Source organism: Suncus etruscus, chromosome 15 (assembly GCF_024139225.1).
Source record: "Suncus etruscus isolate mSunEtr1 chromosome 15, mSunEtr1.pri.cur, whole genome shotgun sequence".
Classification (NCBI taxonomy): domain Eukaryota; kingdom Metazoa; phylum Chordata; class Mammalia; order Eulipotyphla; family Soricidae; genus Suncus; species Suncus etruscus.
In genome coordinates this window covers 30,810,861-30,832,914 of record NC_064862.1, presented here as the reverse complement: position 1 = coordinate 30,832,914, position 22,054 = coordinate 30,810,861, and the positions used below count along the sequence as shown (strand labels likewise).

Here is a 22,054-nt window from a genome sequence, read left to right as displayed (position 1 = left end):
GGACTCTGAGTTCTCCCCATAGAATAAACCAGAATATTATTTTTTTTCTCCAGACTGTGGTTGGTCAAAAGTGGCCAATCTCCTGAGATTTGGTCTGTCTGTGAGTCAAAGGAACAGAGGAAGGAGGCTTACACCCTCACTTTGCTGATTCTGGGCCTCCCTTTTAGTAAACTCTCTAGGTGTGTCTTCTAAGCCCTGGACACCCATTGGGGTTCCCTAAGGGATCTTGGGGTCCACATGGTGGGGGTTAGGGTTGAGAATCAAGTTTTTAAAATACAGCGCTGAGAGCAAGCTGAGAGGTAGGCCCTGGAGGTTTCCTGGGCGGGCTCTCTCCCTTCTGTGTTTCTCAGCTGCCTTTGTCTGGAGACTTTGAGCTACCAGAGGTCAGAGACCAAGTCAGTCATTTTCTACTGTGTGCTCAGTAAGCAGAAAAGTGGCAATGGGTGCAATAAGGAAGGAAGGAAGGAAGGAAGGAAGGAAGGAAGGAAGGAAGGAAGGAAGGAAGGAAGGAAGGAAGGAAGGAAGGAAGGAAGGAAGGAAGGAAGGAAGGAAGGAAGGAAGGAAGGAAGGAAGGAAGGAAAAGTCAAAGGTGAGACTTAAGAGATAACATAGCAGGTAGGGCACTTGCCTTGCACATGCCTTACCTCCATGCTATCTCTCCAGCCCCCCTGATCCCTTTTTGATTTTCTGATTTAGGGGCCACACCTGGTAGTGTTCAGAGCTTACTCCTGGCTCTGTGTTTAGGGATCATTCCAGGCACTGCTTAGGAGACCATAGAGGATACTGGGGATTGGACCCTGGTCTGTTGCATGCAAGACAAATTCCCTCCTCACTGTACTATCCCTCCAGCCTTTATTTGAATAGGAAAGATAGTGTCTCTCCCCAGAGACACTTTGGAATTTTGACAGGACATTCTGCAGTGGTTTGGGGAAGGGTCAAGTGTGGCAGCAGCAGCCAGATTGGGGCTCAGAGCCTCTTCCCCAAATAAGACATGGCTCAGGGAGGTTATGAAATGTCCAGTTCTCTAACATTAGAGGTGGGTGTAAGAGACTTGTGGGGATGCCTGGAGATCTGGGTAAAGTATTTACAGCCTCCCTTCCAATGTTTTCCCTTCCTAGGTCTGGACTGAATTCTGTATTTTCATTTCCTGGGTCTGAACTGAACTCTGCATTTTAAAAACCCGCCTTGCCTGTGTTCGGTCAGTAGGTCAGTCCCTGGTTCAATCCCTCAGCACCACATTTGGCCTCCCAAGGACCACCAGGGGTCACTCCAGAGCACAAAGCCACCAATAAACCCATAAGCACCACGAATGTGACCCCCCAATACACGATTTATAAAAACAGTCCAGAGGCCAGGCAGATTGGTCAGAGGCTAAGGCACTTGCCTTACATGAAGCCAAGCTTGATCTGACCTCATAACCCTGAGTGCCACCAGGCGTGGCCCTAAGCGCCCCCTGAAACTAATGAATGATTAAATATTATGACCATAATGATTAATTAGGATTCTTAATTAATAATATTAATTGTTAATTAATTGTGATTGTTAGTTAATTGATAGTTGTTTGTTGTTAATTATTAATTGACAGTCATATTTAATGGCTATTTAAAATTTTAAACCAGAGCAGAAGGTTTTTTTTATTAGTTTTTTTGGTTTTTTTTTTTTTTTGGGGGGGGGGGGGTCACACCTAGCGGTGCTCAGGAGTTACTCCTGGCTCTGAACTTAGAGAACGCTCCTGGCAGGCTCAGGGGACCATATGGGATTCTGGGAATCGAACTGGGGTCCATCCTGGGCTGGCAGCATGCAAGGCAAACCCCCTACCCCTGTGCTGTCACTCTGGCCCCAGAGCAGGTTTTTCTGTTAGGGTTAGGATTAAGGTTAGGAAGGTTTTTTGCTGCAAGTGATCTTAGCAGATACACAAGGCTAAGAGACTCAGCCAGCCTGTGGCTGCATGTCAGAAATGACACAGATGCTACATCCTGGAGCTGATGGGACACTGCCACAGTCCCGGGGCCACCAGGAGCCTGTCCTCCTTCTGGGGGTTCCTTTGGAAAATTGAGGCTAACTAACCTGAGCCTCTAACCCACCAGCCCCCACCCTCAGCTAGCTCCCATGTCTGTCTTCCACGGCGTAACTACTTCCCAAACATATTTTGCAGCTAACATCGCCGATCTCTGATCAAAAATGATGGTAAAACATGGTCTTGTCAGGAGACTAATAAAGCGTGTTATCCCGCTGTCACGGGAGCCCGCCTTACAGATGCTGCTGCTCCCCGCCAGGGCCCTGCATTCGTCTCCCCTCCGCTGTGGTTCAAGGAACAGAGTCTCCAGAGGGAGGATCAATATTGTATTATCTGGGCTCCCCGCCCCCAGAACTGCCATGGGGGTGGGTGGCAGGGAATTGTCATGCTGCGGAGGCAACCCTGGAGCCCAGAGGAAGGGAAACAGTAGAGGGAGGAGGAGAAAAAGCCAAGAAGGGGAACAGGGGCCGGAGCGATGGTGCAGCGGTAGGGTGTGTTTGCCTTGCACACTGCTGACCCCGGGCGGACCTCAGTTCTATTCCCCAGCGTCCCAATGATCCCCCAAGCCAGGAGCGATTTCTGAGCACATAGCCAGGAGTAACTGGGTATGACTCAAAATAAAATAAAATAAAATAAATGAAAGAAGAAGGGGAACAGCTTCAACATTGGGCATTATATGCAGCACAGGAAGTGGCTGCAGGGGCTGGAACAATAGTGTAGTGGGGAAGGGCGCTGGCCTTGCATGAAGCCAACTCAAGTTCTATTTCTGGCACCTCGGGTGGTGACCCAGAAGTGACCCCTGAGCAAAAATCCAGGAGTAAGCCCTGAGCATCGCCAGGTGTCTCCCAACAACAAAGCAAAACAAACCATTTTTAAATGGCCAAAGGTGCTTATTCTAAAGTTGGCTTTCAAGGCTTTGAGCTCATCATTTCATTTGTTCCTGAATCTCAGTTTCTGTCTCTATATCATAGACAAAAATAACAAGACCTGGGTCTAGGAGAAGGTTTAAAGGACTGCAACTCTGGCTTTAGCATGAGGGAGCCGGGGGCTCAATCTCCAGCACTGCCAGATTGGCTCCTGAGCACCATCCTAGGAGTAGACGCCAAATCACTAGATGTGGTATCTTATGCCCCAACCAAAACACTTTAAAAAATAAAAAACTGGAGCCAGAGTGATAGCATAGTGGTAGGGCATTTGCCTTGCACACAAACTACCCAGGATGAACCTGGGTTCAATCCCTGGCATCCCATATGGTCCCCTGAGCCAGGAGTGAATTCTGAGCACAGAGCCAGGGGTAACTCATGAGCACTTCCAAGTGTGGCCCCAAAACCAAAATAAATAAAAAAAAAACCTAAGACCTGAGAGATTCAATATGTCAAGGATGGATGCGTCATGACGATGACTGATCCTGTTATTCATGTTGGTGGTGTCGTTATATTAGATCCTGGGGAACAAAGAACAAGCCACGCTCCCTCCTGGGGTCTCCATTTCTCCCATTATGATTCCTATCCATCACAGAAAACAGCAACAAAAGCAGAAGACATAAGTTGTCATCACAGAGGTTTTTTGGGATACAGAGATGGTGCTGTCGTGTAGCATTGTGTGTGCACGATTGTGTGTGTATGCTGTAGGGGTGTCAGTGTTCCTAGTGAAAGAAAGAAAGTGACAGTAAGGGCTGGGGCAGGAGGTCAGAGGTCATCACACGTGTGAGCTAAGTGTGATCACGTGAACATGGCGGTCTGTGTTCCCACCCTTGCCCTCTTCATGCAGCCAGGAGACCTCTGGTGATCTAAGTCATTCGAGAGGTCTCCGCTTCCTGGGCAGGAGAAAAGACAGACCTAAGGGAGCTCTGATCTCTTTGATCTCAGGGACCCACCACCTCAGGGAGAAAGGCAGGGGTTCTGGCTTTGTTGCCCTCCTTTGTGTTCCCACCCTGCTCTGAGCACAGACACTGTTTCCCCCCATGTGCTGAGCCTTCTGCCATGTTGTTCTGCAGCACAGTAGCCGGACAACTGAGGGACTTTCAGGGTTTGCTGAATAACTGCAAAGACGGATAAAAGAGCAAAAATATAAATAAATGAAAAGAGAGGAAAAAAATAGAAATCAACATGAGAATGGCATTTGTCTGTGTAGCACTGAAAATAGAGCAGATCTATGAGCCGGAGTGATGGCACAAGCAGTAGGGTGTTTGCCTTGCCCGCGCTAACTTAGGATGGACTTCGGTTCGATCCCCCGGCGTCCCATATGGTCCTCCAAGCCAGGAGCGATTTCTGAGGGCATAGCTAGGAGTAACACTTGAGCGTCATTGGGTGTGGCCCATAAAATAAAAAAACAATAAATAAATAAATAAACAAACAAACAAAATTAAATGGAGCAGATCTACCTGCTCCCAGACTTATGAATCACTCAGTCCTGGACTGGACCAGTAGCTGGTCTCTCTGTGCCTCAATTGGACCACAAAATGTAACCGCCTGACCACACAAACTAGTTCTGAAGATCAAAGGAGCCTGTGCTTATGCAGCACTTGGCATAGCATCAGATTCCAAACAGCAGCAATGGGTGAGATTCTGCAAGAACCATTCGTGAGATGGTTCCTGAGGAGAAAGATTCGCCCCCTTCTCTCTCTCCCCGTACATGGGTGGCACCAAAACCTTGGCAGGGTCAGCTGTGCTGCGTGAATGAAAAGACATCTTTCCCTCACCAGTGGCCCTATGCCAGCCTGTGTGGGCACCCTGCCTGGGGTTGGGGCCAGGTGGGGGCCAGGACACTGAAGCTCTCTGTGTGGTCTCTACAGGGTTGGGGGGCTGACAATGACCACTCTGAGGACTTCCATAATCTCCAGAGCTTCCCCCTCCCCAGCCCCACACCAACCACCTGCCCCTTGCCTTGGCCTGGGAGTGAAGGCAGGCTGTGTAGGCCACCTCTGCCCACACACCCATGGCACTGTTCCTGTGGGCTGCTTATTAGACTCTGGGCAAAGGCTGGCTGAGCTCCCAGAGGCAGACATCAAGGCGAGGAGTTAAAGAATAGAGGAGCCTGGGGCTTGGCATTGATGGTGCCAGCATGCTGCCCGGAATGCACTTAACTCCCGCGCCTGGTGAGAACCTTGGCCCATGGATGTGGAAGGTGGATATAATGTCTTGTGCTTCCTGTGTCCTCTCAGCGCTGAGCAAGTGCTCAACATGCAGTTATGACATGAGATGAGAAGGGAAAAGATGAGATGAAATGGAATGGTCTGGAATGGAGTGGCTTTGGATGGAGTGAGGTGGAATAGGTTAGCCTGGCAGGGCTGGAGCTCTGGTATAGTGGGTAGGGTAGTAGCTTTGCATGATATTGACTCTGAGTTTAAACCCAGCACCCATTTGGTCCCCTGCCCTCACTGGAAGTGATTTGCTAAGTGCAGAGCCAAAGTAAGCCCTAAGAACCCAAGATGTGCCTCCCAAAAATGGGTTGACATGAACTGGGAGGAATAGAATGAGGTAGGATGGGATTAGATAAATGGATGGATGGAAGGATGGGTGGATTGGCAGGTGGGTGGCTGGATAGATAGATACTCGGATGGATGGGTGGGTGGATGGATGTATTGGCAGGTGAGTGGCTGGATAGATATTGGATGGATGGATGGATGGGTGGGTGGGTGGGTGGGTGAGTGAGTGGGTGGGTGGGTGGGTAGGTGGATAGGTGGATGGATGTATTGGCAGGTGGGTGGCTGGATAGATAGATACTTGGATGAAGGGATGGATTAGATGGATAGATGGGTGAATGGATGAATGGATGGATGGGTGGATGGATGGATTGTCAAGTGGGTGGCTGGATAGATACTCAGATGGATGGGTGAGTGGATGGATGTATTGGCAGGTGGGTGGCTGGATAGATATTGGATTGATGGGTGGGTGGGTGGGTGGGGGAGTGGGTGGGTAGGTGGATAGGTGGATGGATGTATTGGCAGGTGGGTGGCTGGATAGATAGATAGTTGGATGGAGGGATGGATGGGTGGATAGATGGATGGGTCAGTGGATAGATGGATAGGTGAATGGATAGGTGAATGGATAGATGGATGGGTAGATGGATGGATGGATGATGGATGGATGGATGGATGGATGGATGGATGGATGGATGGATGGGTGAGTGGATGGGTGAGTGGATGGATGGATGGGTGGGTGGGTGGGTGGGTGGATGGATGGATGGATGGGTGGGTGGACAGATGGACAGATAGATGGATGGATGAATGGATGGGTCAGTGGGTAGGTGGATGGGTAGATAAATGGATGAATAGATTGGAATTGAGTTAATGAAAGGCATGCTATGGGGTACATGGGATGAGATGGGTCATGACAGGATGGATTGAGTTGAGATGGACATGGGATAGAATAAGATCACAAAGAATGATATAAGATGATATAATGTGATAAGCCATCGGCATTGACATCTGTGTGCTCATACTATAACCTCCCTCCTAGGTGTATTGATAAAAATAAATGAAATTATTCATGTTAGTCTGTGGGCTACAGAGTGACCACAAAGCAAGCACTTACCACCATTAGCTCCCTTACCACCATCATTAGCTTCCTAATCATCATCATTGTCATCAGAGGTATCACAAATAAGGGGGAAATTTAGGGGACCACATGCAAAAATCACACCCTCTTCTCCTAATCTATAAGAAGGTCCCATTTTATATTGAGTCTAATATAATGTCCCCAAGACCACCCTCAAATTCAAGAATGAGCTAGAACTACCCAGTATGCAGACAACCATACTGCCAGAGTCCTGGTTTACCTCAGTGAAAAAATATGGGCTAAAATGAGCGAAGAGAAGCAACAGATCAGAGACATCTGGGAGAGATACAGGAAAGTCCACTTGAGCCTCAGGTCAGGCTCTGTGATTCTTCGCTTCTAACTTTAGTTTCAGAAATTATAATACATGGCATTTGTTTACAAATTCATTATACTCCCCACCTCCAAAATGCCCACAACACTCCAATGCAGCCTCTAAGTCTCCTCCAGTCTGATTTTCTCCCACCCCATCACCCCATTTGAGAACTGGTTCTGAATTCTAATTCTCAGGCCCTGTCATCATTCAAGACTATCTCTCACTCTGATTTCTCTAGTTCACAGGTGAGTAGGAGAACCTGGTGTTTGTCCACTGACCCCCTTCACACAAGCCCTACAATTCTATTCATATACTGCAAAACTGGACCACCATTTATGTTTTCTTACACCTGCAGAATATTCCATTATGTATATCCTGCCAGAACTTTCCATCACCTTCAGGACCTCTCCAGGGGCCTGGTTCTCCACCTGGATGCAGCCCCCAATCTCGTTCTAGCAGGCAGTTCCTTGGAATAATAAGCTCCTGGCTTCCTGCTACCTGTGTGGGTATAGTTAATGTCGCATTTTGTCCCCAGGACTCCTGCCCTGAGGGATCTCTGGGGGACCTTTTAGCTGAGACAGATTCTGTGCCCATTTGGCTGTTGGAGGAAACACTTGGCATTCGGCCAGGAAGCACTGAGGCCAGCCTACTGGCAGCAGGTATAAAGACCAGAATTAAATACACTCCTCTTGAAACACAGGTTTGAGAGGCCAGCGCTGCTGGTTCAAATCCCAGCTTGGCTGTTTACCAATATGTCCTCATTGTTAAAAACAAAAATAATCAAGGGAACGGGTCTCTGAAAGGGGGGAAACACTGCCATGCGCTGGGCAAAGGATGGAGGTCTGATTCAACTCAGCCAGCCAAGCCAGGTCTATCCTTGGAAGTTGTTTCTCTTCTTCCTTAAAGACACAAATGAAGCTTGGCAGTGGGGAAAAAGGCTTGAGACAGCTTCAGGATCAATCATACATGTGACTCCCCTTCCTGGTCCTGGTCCGAGGTCTGTTCCTTTAAGGTTGAACAGGCCAATAACTGACTTAACTCTGCAAGGCCAGAGCCTCCCCAGAGCTGTTTGGTAGCAAAACCAGGTCACCTCGTTGCCAGATTTTCTCCCCTCCAGGGCCATGTTCTCAACAACTTGGGGGGTGTCAACCGCCTCAGGATTCTCTTCTGAGAGCGAAGCAACCTTGTCAACTTGTCTGTACCATCTGTGAAAGTCCCTGGCAAATCCTAGACTCATTCCCAAATATTGGTCAGGGTGAGCGTGTGTGTATATATATATATATATATATATATATATATATATATATATATATATATATATATATATATATATATGTATATATATATATATGTATGTATATGTATATATGTATATATGTATGTATATGTATATATGTATATATATATATAAGCAATGGACTGATGTGCATTTCCCACCCTGGACTGGCCTTCTGAGCTGTCCCCATGTGTTGGTCTGCCAGCCCCCCTCCAGGACTCCTGGTTACCCAAATAAACCACAGGTTCCCTCTCCCCTCTCTCTACCTGCCACTGGCTAGATCTACAAATGGAGTGGCAGAGGATGGAGAAGGGAGGGAGAGGCGTGTTGAGATGCTAATCAGCTGGCACCCCGACAGTGGCAGTTAATCAGATTGTTAAGGATACAAAGGCAGCCTCACACCCTTGCCAGCAGCTCTCTGGGCCCATTCACAGCGAGGGAAGATAGATGCCCCGCACTGCCAGCGCTCGGCTGAGACCTAACTGGACAGAAAAATTGGTCAAGGCTTTTTGAACTCCACGGGAGCAGCTCACGGGGACAATTACTGAATAATTAGTCTTGCAGCCCAAACACTGAGTCTTTTCTTCTCTCTACAAGCTGATGCTTTGAACACCTGCTGCTAGGACCCTGATTGCCAGCCCCAGGGTTTCTGCAGAAGCCTTAAAGGTGCAGGGGGTGACTTCTCCACCCCCCACTTACAGAGTTCTGCCTGCTCTTTTTTTTCTCATTATTTTAATTTTTATTTATTTTTTAATATATTTTTATTTAAGTAACATGATCATATTTGGGTTACAGTCATAACCAGAACACCTCCCTTCACCAGTGTAACATTACTCCCTCCCCCTTCCCATTCCCTGCCTGTATTCAAGACAGGCATTCTACTACAGTTATTTGTTTTTAAATTCAGTAAGTTGTATTTTTTTTCCTTAAAGGATAAGAGTAAAAAAATATATATTAAAGGTGTGATAGTGGTAATTGCCATTGTTCGCATAGGTCCAGAAAAATGGGAAAATGGAGAAAAACTCCTTGACCTGATTACAAAAAGGCCTCACCCTAGAAGTTTATTGGCATAAGACAGACTCTGGGTTCCAGGCATACCAGTTCGTCCAACTCCAGTCATTCTCAAGGTCCCGGTGAAACTTTTTCACACTTTAGCTATTGTTGGTATCAGATTCTTATATTTAAAGACTCTGGATTCTGTGCATTTCTTTCATCGATGTCAGGCTGATGTGGAGCATTTTCTAGTTTCAGCATACCATTAAATGCAGAGCGATCTGCCCTGCATGCAGACTGTTGCTGAATCGTCTGGGTGATGGGAGCATTCTTTGGAGTAAGTCAATGCCAAAGAAGTGGTAGGTCTTCCCTGGTAGAGGCTTGGATCCTGGTAATGTTAAAGACAATTGTGGTTGTTTCCATAGATGGTATTCATTGTTCAGGTGTGTGTGGGCGATGCCCATTCTTCTGAAGCCTGAGCCAAATCATTATGCCAATGTTCAGGGTAAAGGGCCTAATTACATTACCAAATTTGTGTTCCCATCTCTATTAGATAAGAACTTGTTTGCATATGTATTATTTTCCCATTTTAATGTGCCTATGCAAAAGAGAAGCAATGCCAAAAGATATTGTTGGTGCATCTGGGGGCTGACAAATAAAGTCCAAAATTCCCCATAACTTGGTACAAACATGAAATCTATACAGCGATACTCTTCTACCAGTATTGCTTATAAAACAGATCTCAAAGGGGGAAAATCAAACAATCAAATAACAAATCCAGTGGGCAAAATTGTCACTATATGAGGATATTCGACAAGAGTTATAGATGTTAAGGGAATACATCTGAGATATACAAAGGAGATACATGTGACCCTTTTATGTTTTAGAAATAGTCAAGAGGGAGGGGGGTGTTTTCGAGATACTACTTTGGTCTGTGATTGGACAAGCGAAGAAAGCATGGAGCCATGTCCTCCCCTTGTTGCCTGCTGAAGCTTCCGACTCCCCGAGAGGCTTTTGCTTCCTAATTGCTGGAAGTTGAAAGTTCAGCAGACCCCTCCCAGTCCCTTGCAGGAACAAGAAAGCCTGGGGTCTCTTTTAAATTGCACCTCACTGGAAACCAATTGCTGGGACCCTGAGCAGGTGTCCAGGAATAACCCTGGGGACGGGGAGGAAGGAGAGAGAAGGCTGTGGGGGGCTGCCGAGGCTGCATCTTCAACTTATCTTGGCCAAAAAGCCGACAGCATGGAACCTTACCGTGACGTGTTGCCTGCTGAAGCTTCAGACTCCACACAAAAATTATTGTGAAAGACATGTAATCTACCTTGGCCAAAACAAAAATCATTAGTACAGAAAATGGTTAAATGTGGGGTAACAAGAGATGGGAGTGAGGGAGTAAAGGAATAAAATGAGCGCCTGGACAACGTTCAGATAATGACAAGCAGATGAAACACATTGATATCCATATATTTTTTTATAATGTTCCGCGCGGGAGCACTAGCCCCCGCGAGGTTTCACAATGGACAAGATTAATAAGGAAATTTCCCTGATGAGTCCTAATGCCATAACCTATTGTGACCCATGTCCCGCACCCCTTCCTTGGCCTGGTTAAAGCAGCCTTTGGCATGGCGGAGGGCTGCCAAACGCCATGCTGGCAGGACCTCCCAGCTCGGCTCCCAGGAAGGAAAGAGATCCTTCCCAAGCCAGAAGGCCGGAAGGTCGCAGCCCCCACCCCCCAGACCCTCCCTTTGGAGCCAGGAGGGAAATAGGGAGAGCCTAGGAAAACCAATAAACTCCTCCAAGGGACCCACCTCGGTGGCTTGCCCAGCCCTGGAGTACCGGAGGAAGGAGTTAGAGGGGTGCTGTGGTGACCCATGTCCCGCACCCCTTCCTAGGCCTGGTTAAAGCAGCCTTTGGCATAGCGGAGGGCTGCCAAATGCCATGCTGGCAGGACCTCTCTGCCTGCTCTTTTGATGAGCATGTATGCTTGCATGGACCCACCCGAGTCTGCTCAATCCTTGGGCAGAAAAAATGGAGAAAATGAAGCAGTTCCCCAGAGGTTTGGATGTGCCCTTCCCGTAACAAAGAAAAGCCCGGGGTTCATCGAGACACTGGGCCAGCCTGGAATGATCTTTTGTCATTGAAGCAACAAGGAGCTGAGTTCCTCACCCCCAGAACCTTTCTCCATCCTCTACTCCAATATGGGAAACTAAAACCAGGTTTATCTACTGGAAAAGTTGACCAAGGATTCGCCTTCATGCTGCTGGCAGTAGTGTGAGCTGTCTGCCAGCCTAGAGCCCCTCATTCAGGCCAGATAGTTGATGGGGTGCCTTGTCTTACTCACCACTGGAAAATACCTCAATGTTGATAAGCCATTTCATTGGCAATTTTGACTTCCGGTTAGTTCTGTCTATGAGTTGGGACCATAGAGGAAGGGAAGAGGAGGGGAGGAGAGAGGAAGGGAGGAGAGGGAAGGAAAGGGAAGAAGGGAAGGGAGGGGAAGGGAAAGGAAGGGAAGAAGGGAAGGGCCACAGGAAAGAGACCCATGATGAATACAGCAGATGTGATTGCTTATTTCCTTCATTGGAGAATGAACTCAGACATGTGTGATAGTGTGATTGATACTTGTAGTGATTGACCTCTTGGGTGCTGTTATGAGTTAAGGGAAGGAGGGTGAATCCAGGCAAGACTCCCATCACCTCTGGAAAGATCTAGAAAGAGCTCTGCAAATTTTTAAAGAGTAAAATTAGGGCTGGAGTTTGGAAGCCAAGATGGGAGTCAGGATTAGACAGATTCAATGGGAATAAAAAGAATTTCTAAAAATGGCATCTTAGGAGATCTGCAACTCTCCTTGTGTCTTTGATGGCAAGTTGGCTCAAGGGCTTTGATGCTCTGTTAGAATTAAAAGCTAAATTGACCCTAGAGAATAGGGAGGACAGAGGAGGAACGAAATCAAGGAAGGAAAGAAAATAAGAAAGGGAAGTAATGAGGGAACAAGGGTAAGAGGCCATTACACTGGTGATGTGGGAGAGTGCTATATAGCTGTATCCCCAAAGCACAACAACACTGAAAATATGAGATATAAACTACAGCACAGAACTCTGAAATGTGCCAACCAAAAGGTGGCAGGTGGGGAAGGCAATTGAGGGATCATGAGAGCACAGATGAAGAGAAGCTGACACTGGTGTTGAAATGGCATATGCCTAAACCCCAACTATCAATAACTTTGTAAATCACAGTTATTTAATTCATAAAAATATTTACCCCCAGGGGCCAGAGAGATAGCATGAAGGTAATGTGTTTGCGTTGCATGCAGAAGAATGGTGGTTCGAATCCCGGCACCCTATATGGTCCCGAGCCTGCCAGGAGTGATTTCTGAGTGTAGAGCCAGAAGTAGCCCCTGAGCACTGCTGGGTGTGACCCAAAAACTAAAAAATAAAATAAAATAAAAAGAGGAGATCCAGAAATATCCTTCTTTCTTCCTTTCTTCCTTCCTTCTCTCCCTCACTCCCTCTTCCCTTCTTCCTTTCTTTCTTCCTTCCCTCCTCCCTTCCTTCTTCCCTTCCTTTCTCCCTCCTTTCCACCCTTCTATTCTTCCTTCCTTTCTCCCTCCCTTCCTCCCTCCTTTTCTCCCTTCTTTCCTTCTATTCTTTCTTTCTTCCTTTATCCCTCCCTTTCTTCCTCCCTCCCTTCCTCTTTCCTTTACTTCCTCTGTATTTCCTTCTACTCTTCCTTCTATTCTTCCTTTCTTGCTTGCTTGCTTCCTTCCTTCTTTCCTTCCTTCCTTCCTTCCTTCCTTCCTTCTTTCCTTCTATTCTTCCTCCCTTCTTTCATTTCCCTCCCCTGCCATATTCTCTCTCTTTGATAAAAGCAACCCATTTTTTCTGGATCTTTTACACTCAGGAGATCACTGCAGGCAGCAAGCAAACGTAGCTGTACCCCTCAGCACACTAGCTTAGATTTGTGAGGAGGTAGGGGCGGGCCACTTCTTAGCAAGCAGGACCACAGTCTTTCTTGGAAGAGGGGGTCATCTCGGAGTTCGAAGATCGCTTCAGAACACACCAGATATTCCATGCTTGGGACTCGGGGTCCTGAGAGGGACCGCCTTGTGGGTGTGGACCATCCCACAGAGACAGAGAAGGAACAAAGAGACAAATTACAGGCCTGGATTCAGTTCCTGAATTGCAATGAGCCCTCTGAGAATAAAAGAGAAAGTGGGAGGAGGGCATGGAAAAGGTGGGCTGAGATCTGAAGGACCAGAGGGAGTCAGCCAAGCCCAGATAAAAAAAAAAGAAGAGCTGAGGGGAGGTGCAAAATGGATCTGGAAATGTTGAGGGGTGAAAGAGACAGGATGTGGTCAGAATGGCATTTCACAGTGAGCCATGATGTTGAGAAGAGAGAGCCAGGACCTGCCCCCAATGCTTCTCTCGATCTCTGAAATATTTTCATCTCATTGTCAGAGTTAAGGGTCAGAGTTAAGCCCCTGATGAGCTGAAGGTGTCTCTAAAGTGGCTTCATATGATTTGGTTCCTGCACACAAAATATGATTATTGGGCCAAAGATAGTGCAGCAGCCCAGGCTTTGCATGGCTCCTGACCCAGGTTCAAATCCTGGCTCCACATAGGGTTCCCTGAGCACTTCCAGAAGTGAGCCCACCCCAAAGAAAACAGGTGAAAAATAAGAAACCTGATTATTGGATTATTCGCACCCTTCCCCTGGTTCTTCTGGTGCAAAACCTGTTTAAGGCTGGTTTGGGGAAGTCATCAGATTATCTTATCAATAAAGAAGGACCCTGTAGTCACTTGCTATAAAGATATGGCAAGGCTTTCCTTTCGAATGGAGAGGTCTCCCCACAGAGGCGATAGATGGAAGCCATAAATATCTCAGAGGATCCTTGTTCCCACAGTGCAGGAAAACCTTATGCCCTCTGGCTTTAAGGCATGGGGGTGGTGGTCAGCTATTCCTTCTCCAGGGCTAAGATATACTTGCCAGAGAGATAGCACAGTGGCAGGACATTTACCTTGCACGTGGCTGATCCAGGACAGACAGTGGTTCGACTCCCAGCATCCCACATGGTTCCCCGTGCCTGCCAGGAATGATTTCTGAGTGCAGAGCCAGGAGTAAACCCTGAGAGTCGCTGGGTGTTACCCAAAAACAAAAAGAAAAAAGAAAAAGAGGGGCCAGAGAGATAGCACAGTGGTAGAGCGTTTGCCTTTGAAGCAGCCAACCCAGAACTGAAGTTGGTTCGAATCCCAGCATCCCATATGGTCGCCAGAGCCTGCCAGGAGCAATTTCTGAGCACAGAGACAAGAGTAACCCCTGAACACTGCCAGGTGTGGCTCAAAAACTAATCAGTCAATCAATCAAGAATTTAAAAAAGGGAAAAAGAAAGAAAGAAAAAGAATGGAAAAAAAGTGGTAAAGAGATTGAACAAATGCTTTGTAGGTAACCAGTGCTTCAATAAATAGGAATCAGGAAGTTACGCATTTAATTCAGGTTCCATCTCATTCCAACTGGGCTGCCCTGGCCAACTGTCTCCCCTCATCTGCAGGGGTCACCGCCACAAGTACAGACTCTCGGTTTCAGCAGCAGCAACCAGGGGACAGAAGGAACCCACCCCCTATAACCAGGACACAGCACGATGACCCATCCAGGCCACCCTCCCTTCCAGCGCTCAAACCCTCGGGATTAAAGTTTGACATTGCTTTACACCTGGACCTCAGGAACCAAACATCCTGCGACCTCTCACTACTATCTAAGGTTTATTTGTCTTTGCCCACACCACAGTCTGCAAACAATGTCCCCGACTTCCTGTGGCCCCCAACCACCGAGAACATGAAAGACACACCTGTGAGCCAGCCCCATGCTGGATAGGATCATGTGTGAAGGCAGCAAAACTAGTCAGTCCAATGGGATGAATAGACTTGATCAGGCTGCCAGACAGGAAATGCCACAGGCAGGACTGGACACAGGTTCTAACACTCGGTGGACAGAGAGAGTTGACTGGAACTGACCCCATATTAACCCAACTCCGCCTTTGAATCCTATCTACACTTTCTCCTCTCCCAACACCACTGCCAGCCATGCTCCTCAAAATACACCCTGGCAGGAAGTCCGTGTGGTATGGCAGGAATGTTTGTGGGTGCCCATGACAAGCTGGTTCTCTATAGAGATGAAGTCAGCACTGTCAGCTCAGGGAAGTAAATGAGCCTTTCCCGAGGCTGCGGAAAATATATTTAAGTGACAGTGAGGAAGGGATTGAAGATGAAACTGAGTGTTTCTCTGCAGAAAATTGACAGGACAGCTATCCATCTGAGCACCTTTGAATTCAGAATCTGATCCCTCTCTATCTCGAGGTCGTCCTCGAATCTTCTGGCCGCCCTCGATGGCTGCACAGGGGCATGATGACAGAGATAACAATGGAAGCAATCTCGGTGGCTGGGAGGTACCGATCACCCATTGCACTCAGATGTCTCCTATGTCTGCCTCGTCTGCCTCGTTCTGTATCCACCAGCTGATGGTGCTAACTAGGAAATAGAAAGAGGCCTCATTTCACAGCTGAAAATGAGTTTGCCTTGCACACCATGACCCAGGGCTAACCCAGGTTCCATCTCTGGCATCCCATATGGTCCTCTAAGCCTGCCAGAAATAGCCTCTGAGTGCTGCCAGATGTGGTTTAAATTAAATACTTTAATAATTTAAATTAATAAATTTGAGGAAGAAGGAAGGAAGGAAGGAAGGAAGGAAGGAAGGAAGGAAGGAAGGAAGGAAGGAAGGAAGGAAGGAAGGAAGGAAGGAAGGGAGGGAGGGAGGGAGGGAGGGAGGGAGGGAGGACTGGAGTGATAACACAGTGGGTAGGGCATTTGCCTTGCAAGCGACAGTACCAGGTTAAATCTCTGACATCACATATGGTACCCCAAGCCTTTTAGGAGTGATTTCTAAGTGCAGGATTTACCCCTGAGCACCACTGAGTGTGGTTCCCCCATAAAAGAAGGAAGGAAGAAATGGGGGGAGGAAAAAGAGAAAGAGAGAAAGAAAGAGATAAAGAAATAAAGAAAGAAATAAAGAAAGAAAGAAAGAAAGAAACAAAGAAACAGAGAGAGAAAGAAAGAAAGAGAGAGAGAAAGAAAGAAAGAAAGAAAGAAAGAGAAAGAGAGAGAGAGAAAGAAAGAGAGAAAGAAAGAAAGAGAGAAAGAAAGAGAGAAAGAAAGAAAGAAAGAAAGAAAGAAAGAAAGAAAGAAAGAAAGAAAGAAAGAAAGAAAGAGAGAGAGTGAGAGAGAGAAGGAATGAATGAAGGAAGGAAGTAAGAAAGAAAGAAAGAAAGAAAGAAAGAAAGAAAGAGAGAGAGAGAGAGAGAGAGAGAGAGAAGGAAGGAAGGAAGGAAGGAAGGAAGGAAGGAAGGAAGGAAGGAAGGAAGGAAGGAAGGAAGGAAGGAAGAGAAAGTCAAAGGTGAGACTTAGATAACATAGCAGGTAGGGCACTTGCCTTGCACATGGCTGACCTGTATGCTATCCCCAACATCCCATACAGTCCCCTGAGCCACCAGTGCCCTGATCCAGGAGTAAGTTGGAGTAAGTCCTAAGCACTGCCATATGTGTCTCCAAAAACAAACAAACAAACAAAAAAAAAAAACCCTGAATACGAAGAAGGACCAACCCATGAGTCCCCAGTCAAACTACCCTCAGCATGATTAGTGCCTGCCTGGCCTGCCACCTCCTTGCATCACCAACTTTCCCCTCTAAACTGCTACCTCTGTGTATCAGTCTCTTAATATGCTCAGTTCCTAAAACATACTCAGTCCGCACTCCCTTCTGAACCTACTTCAGAAGTCTGTGTCCTCAAATCTGTCTGGTTCTCTTACAACAGGGTCTCGGCTACATTCTTTAGCTTTTTAAAACTCCTTGCTGGGTCCCTGGACCTTTGAGCCTTTAGTTACAAGCATGTTTTAGTGGAGAAGAGAGTGTGGCCTATCACAGCTTCTCTCAGCCTCATGGTGGCGGGTCCTTGTGCAGTGCATGGCCTGCCCTATTGTCCTTGGTGGACAGAGGCTGGTCCTCTCTCCTGCTATCATAGTAGTTTTTCCTTTTATTAAGCATTTGTCACAACAAATAGGGTTGGTTCCTCTTTCTTGTTCTGGTTTAGTTACACCACTGGACTGTGAAGCACTTCTGAACTTGGATTCTGGAGGGCACCACTTTGCTTTGTTGGGTCCGTTCCAGTTGGTTTGTTGGGTTGTTGCTTTGTTGGTTTGTTCCAGTCCAACCCAAGAACCAGAACACTCAAGATGCAATCAAGCAAAGAGTGATTTATTGAGAGCCACAAATTAGCTTGCTGAGGTCAAACTAGCTTGTTGGTGACACCTGCCCAATTTACATTATTTTTTTGTGGGTTTTTGTTTTTTGTTTTTGTTTTTTTGTTTTTTGTTTTTGGGCCACACCCGGCGATGCTCAGGGGTTACTCCTGGCTGTCTGCTCAGAAATAGCTCCTGGCAGGTTCGGGGGACCATATGGGACACCGGGATTCGAACCAACCACCTTTGGTCCTGGATTGGCTGTTTGCAAGGCAAACGCCACTGTGCTATCTCTCCGGGCCCTATTTTTTTGTGTTTTGTTTGTTTGTTTTTGGGCCACACCAGTTGATGCTCAGGGTCTACTCCAGGCTATGCACTCAGAAATCACTCCTGGCTTGGAGGACCATATGGGACGCTGGGGTATCGAACCTCAGTTCATCTAGGCTAGCGCAGGCAAGGCACCACCTTGGTGCCACCGCATCAGCCCCACAATTTGCATTCTTCCTTTTGTACCTAGTTTACAGAATTTTCAAATGGGTTAGATGACCATTGCGGGGACTGGCTATCCATTGCAACATTGCTTATAAGGTGCTAGATGATTGGTCAGGGGAAAACTCTACCTAATATGGTAGAGGTTTATGGAGGTTACAAGCAGGATGTAAACAGGATGTTGGCGGGGTAGGGGATACATGTTGCAAACAGGATGTAAACAGGATATTGGCCAAGGGTATTATGGCAAGCTGTGGCACTTGTGGTATTTCCTGAAATCTTATCGCCTCTTTTGTGCTCAGAGGCCTACAGTAGCACTTGAAGCCTGTCATGGCTTCTGTCTGGTCCCTTTCAGCTTAGGGTACTATTTCATCTTGGGACTGGTACTATCAACTTTAATTCTTGACAGGAATAAAGGAGGAAGGAGGATGAGAGGGAGAGAGAAGAGAGTAAGGGAAGGAGTGAAGGAGGGAGGAATAGGGAGGGAGGACTGGAAGGAGTCCTTGAGTGCCCCAAGGCTGATTTTGGAGGAAGCCCTTTGGGCTCCATCTAACTGGTGCCTTTTCTTCTCTTCCCTAGATGCTCCAGGGCAGGAAGGCACTGGCTTCACAAATGCTCATCTCCTGCCCCCTGAGGCAGTGGCGGGCAGCCTGGTAGGCGGAGAGAGCCCAGAAGACCATGTGAGCACTGTGCCAGTGAGTCCAGCGCAGTCGGGAGAGGAACTGGTGGAGCCTGAGCTGAATGGCCCTGTCCCATCTGTGCCCGGAGCCTCTGCAGAGCCTTCCCTGCCGGACCCTGAGGCCCAGCCGGCCAGTTCCTCCCTACCTGGCCAGAAGCAGTGGCCCCTCAAATTGGGCAACTCGGCCAGGAAGCAGCTGAGACCCAAAGCCTCCCAGCCAGCACCCTCGGGGCACGGCCTCCTTTCCCCAGCCACGGAGAGACCCCGACCCCCGAGTGAACCCCCAGCAGAAGATCCTGGACAGCTGCCATCGGGGGAGCCCAGCGAGCCACGCAGGAAGGAAGGAGAGGCCCCCACCACACCCGCACCCCTTCAGATCTCCCCCTTCACCTCGCATCCCTTGGTGGCCCACACGTTGCCCCAGAGGCCAGGCTCTGGTGGGGAGCCGGTGGGGCCTGAGGAGGCCCCAGACAGTCCCCTGGAGGACGCCAGCCCATTGACCTTGCTGGACAAAGGAGAGAACGAACTGACCGGTTCGGCATCAGAGGAGAGCCAGGAGACCACCACTTCCACCATCATTACTACCACCGTGATCACCACGGAGCAGGCCCCGGGTAGGGCGTCAGCCCCTCTGGCAGCCCACAGCCCTGGGGTTGAGTTGGGGGTCAGCAGGGGCCTCCACGCCTTAGTTACAGCTAGGGAGACTAGAAGAAGCCTGGCTCCCCGGCTTAGAATTCATATTCCTGAATTTATGCTGACAGCTGAGATTCCCCCCCAAAACCCAAGGCTGCTCACCCAAGACCCCTTGGAAACCCAAGAGTGGAATTTTTTAAATTTGGTTTTGGGGCACACCCAGTGGCACTCAGGGGTCACTCCTGGCTCTTCATTCAGAAATCTCTCCTGGCAGGCTCAATGAACCATATGGGATGATGGGAACCAAACCCGGGTCCATCCTGGGTCCGCCGCGTGCAAGACAAACGCCCTACCTCTGTGCTATCTCACTGGCCCCAAGAGTGGAATTTTAAATCTTTCCCTTCCAGGGGACTGAACAATAGTACAGTGAGTGACAGGGCGCTTGCTTTGCACACGACCACCCCTCATTCTATTACCAGCTCTCTCTCTCTCTCTCTCTCTCTCTCTCTCTCTCTCTCTCTCTCTCTCTCTCTCTCTCTCTCTCTCTCTCTCTCTCTCTCTATGGTCCTTCGAGGACCACAAGGAATGATCCCTGAGTGCAGAGCCAGGAGTAAGCCCTGAGAACTGCCAGGTGTGATTCCCTCAAAAAAAAAAAATTAAAAAAGACCTTTTTATTTCAGGGACCTTCTAGAAACATAGTATAGGGATTAAAGCACTTGCCTTGCATGCCACCACTGAATCAAATATGATTCCTTGAGCAGCTCCAGGAATGATCCCTAAGCACCGCTGGGTATGACCTCAACCACCTCCCATCCCCACATAAATTTAATTGCAACCAAAATCTTCCAAAGAAAAGACACTAAAACCTTCCCATGCTGGGAAAAAAAAAAACTCCCTTTTCTTGCCTTAAAAGTCAACCTCACTGTTTCATGAATTTGACCAGACTTAGCACAATTCACTTCTGCTAAGTCAGTCAATGCTACTGCTTAGAACCTTCTTGCTCCGTGAAGTTTTTTTTTAACCTTTATTTATTGATTGTTTTGGCCATACCCAGCGGCACTTGGGTTATTGCTCCTCTGCATTCAGAAATCACCCTTAGCAGGCTGGGGGACCATATAGGATGCTGGGGATCAAACCAGATTCTTCCCAGATCAGCCCCATGCAAGGCAAACGCCCTACCACTGTGCTATCTCTCGGGCTCACTCTGTGAGTTTTGGCCATGCACTGACCCACTCCAAGCTGTTTTTTCAACAGTCCACCAAGGATGGGTGGGGACACCCCCTAGACAAGGCAGCTTGTGTTAACCCCAGCTCAGCTGCAACGAGGTTGGGGGCCACTGCTGATTCTGGTGGGAATGTGGGGACTCTCTGCAATAGGAGGGAAGTTCAGAGTCCCCACCTCTATGGGGTGCCCTGGCCCCACTGCACCCTGGGCCCAGAGGGATCCAATCGCTGGTGATCCAATCGCTCACTCCAGGCTTCCCTCCAGCTCCCTGCAGCATGAGCTTCTCGGAGCCCGAAGGCTACATCGACTCCAGCGACTCCCCACCACTGCCCCTCACCAACTTCCTTGAGTGTACCTACAATGTGACCGTCTACACTGGCTATGGGGTGGAGCTCCAGGTAACCTGGGGCCTAGGGGGGTTCTTCTTCCATAAGGAAGGTGTTGAAATGTTGTTTGGGTCAGGCTTACTGTTGTTCTCCTTAACCAGAAGGGTTCTCTCTTTGCACGCCAAGGAGAATTTGGGGTTGGGCTTTGATGGATGAATAGGAGTTTCTAGTTCAGGGCACAGAGAAAATAGCTTGACATACATGCAGGGGAGAGGATTGGTTGGGGTACAGAGGGGCAGTTACAGAGACAGTTCCAGAAGTGGCTGGGCTGTAAATCTTTTTTTTAACTTGATTGGTTGGTTGGTTGGTTGGTTCGTTGGTTCGTTGGTTTGGGGACACACCCACCCAGCAGTGCTCAGGGGTTCCTCCTGGCTCTGTGCTCAGAAATAGCTCCTAGCATGGGGCTGATGCAGTGCTCAAGGGGAAGGCATCTACCTTGCCTGCCCTAGCCTAGGATGGACCATGGTTCCATCCCCCGTTGTCCCTTATGGTCCCCCAAGCCGGGAGCGATTTCAAACATCACCAGGTATAACAAACAAAAAAAATAGCCCCTAGCAAACTGGGGTCCCATAAGGGATCCCAGGAATCAAATTGGATCTCTCCCAGGTCCGCCACATGCAAGGCAAACACCCTACTGCTATGCTATCTCTCGGGCCCCTATATTTTTTTATTTTATTATTTTTAACTTTACTTATTGATTGATTAATTGGTTGGTTTGGGGGCCACATCCAGTGGTGCTCAAGGGTTCTTTCTGGCTCTGCTCTCAGAAATCACCCCTGGCAGACTGAGGGCCCATATGGGATGCCAGGAATGGAACCGGGTTCCTCCCAGGTCAGCTGTATGCAAGGCAAACACCCTAACGCTGTGCTATTACTCTGACCCCCTAATGTTTTAATTTAGGATTTAAGTCTTGAGGTTATCACGTGTCTATAAAATATCAGTTTTATACCATGATGAATAGCTAATTTTATTTGATAGCTGAACATATAGAAGACTGTCTTATTTTAACTTTATTGATTGATTCATTGATTGATTGATTGGTTTGGGGGCACACCCAGTGGTGCTCTGGGGCCACTTCTGGCTCTGCACTCAGAAATAGACCCTGGCAGGCTGGGGGGACCAGGCTGGGGAGACCATATGGGACTCTGGGAACCGAACCCTGGTGAGTCCTGGGTCTGCCACATGCAAGGCAAACACC

The 22,054-nt window shown here is 48.1% G+C and overlaps 1 protein-coding gene across 3 annotated transcripts in view; it reads left to right on the top strand.

The window, feature by feature from the left end:
* Positions 1–22,054, top strand: part of SEZ6L (seizure related 6 homolog like) — a 164,917-nt gene that overhangs the window by 79,597 nt on the left and 63,266 nt on the right. For all 3 annotated transcript variants that reach the window (XM_049788773.1, XM_049788772.1, XM_049788771.1), the window contains exons 2-3: positions 18,514–19,227; positions 20,735–20,868. In XM_049788773.1, the coding sequence (XP_049644730.1) occupies positions 18,514–19,227; positions 20,735–20,868 (848 nt within the window). The remainder of the gene's footprint in view (positions 1–18,513; positions 19,228–20,734; positions 20,869–22,054) is intronic.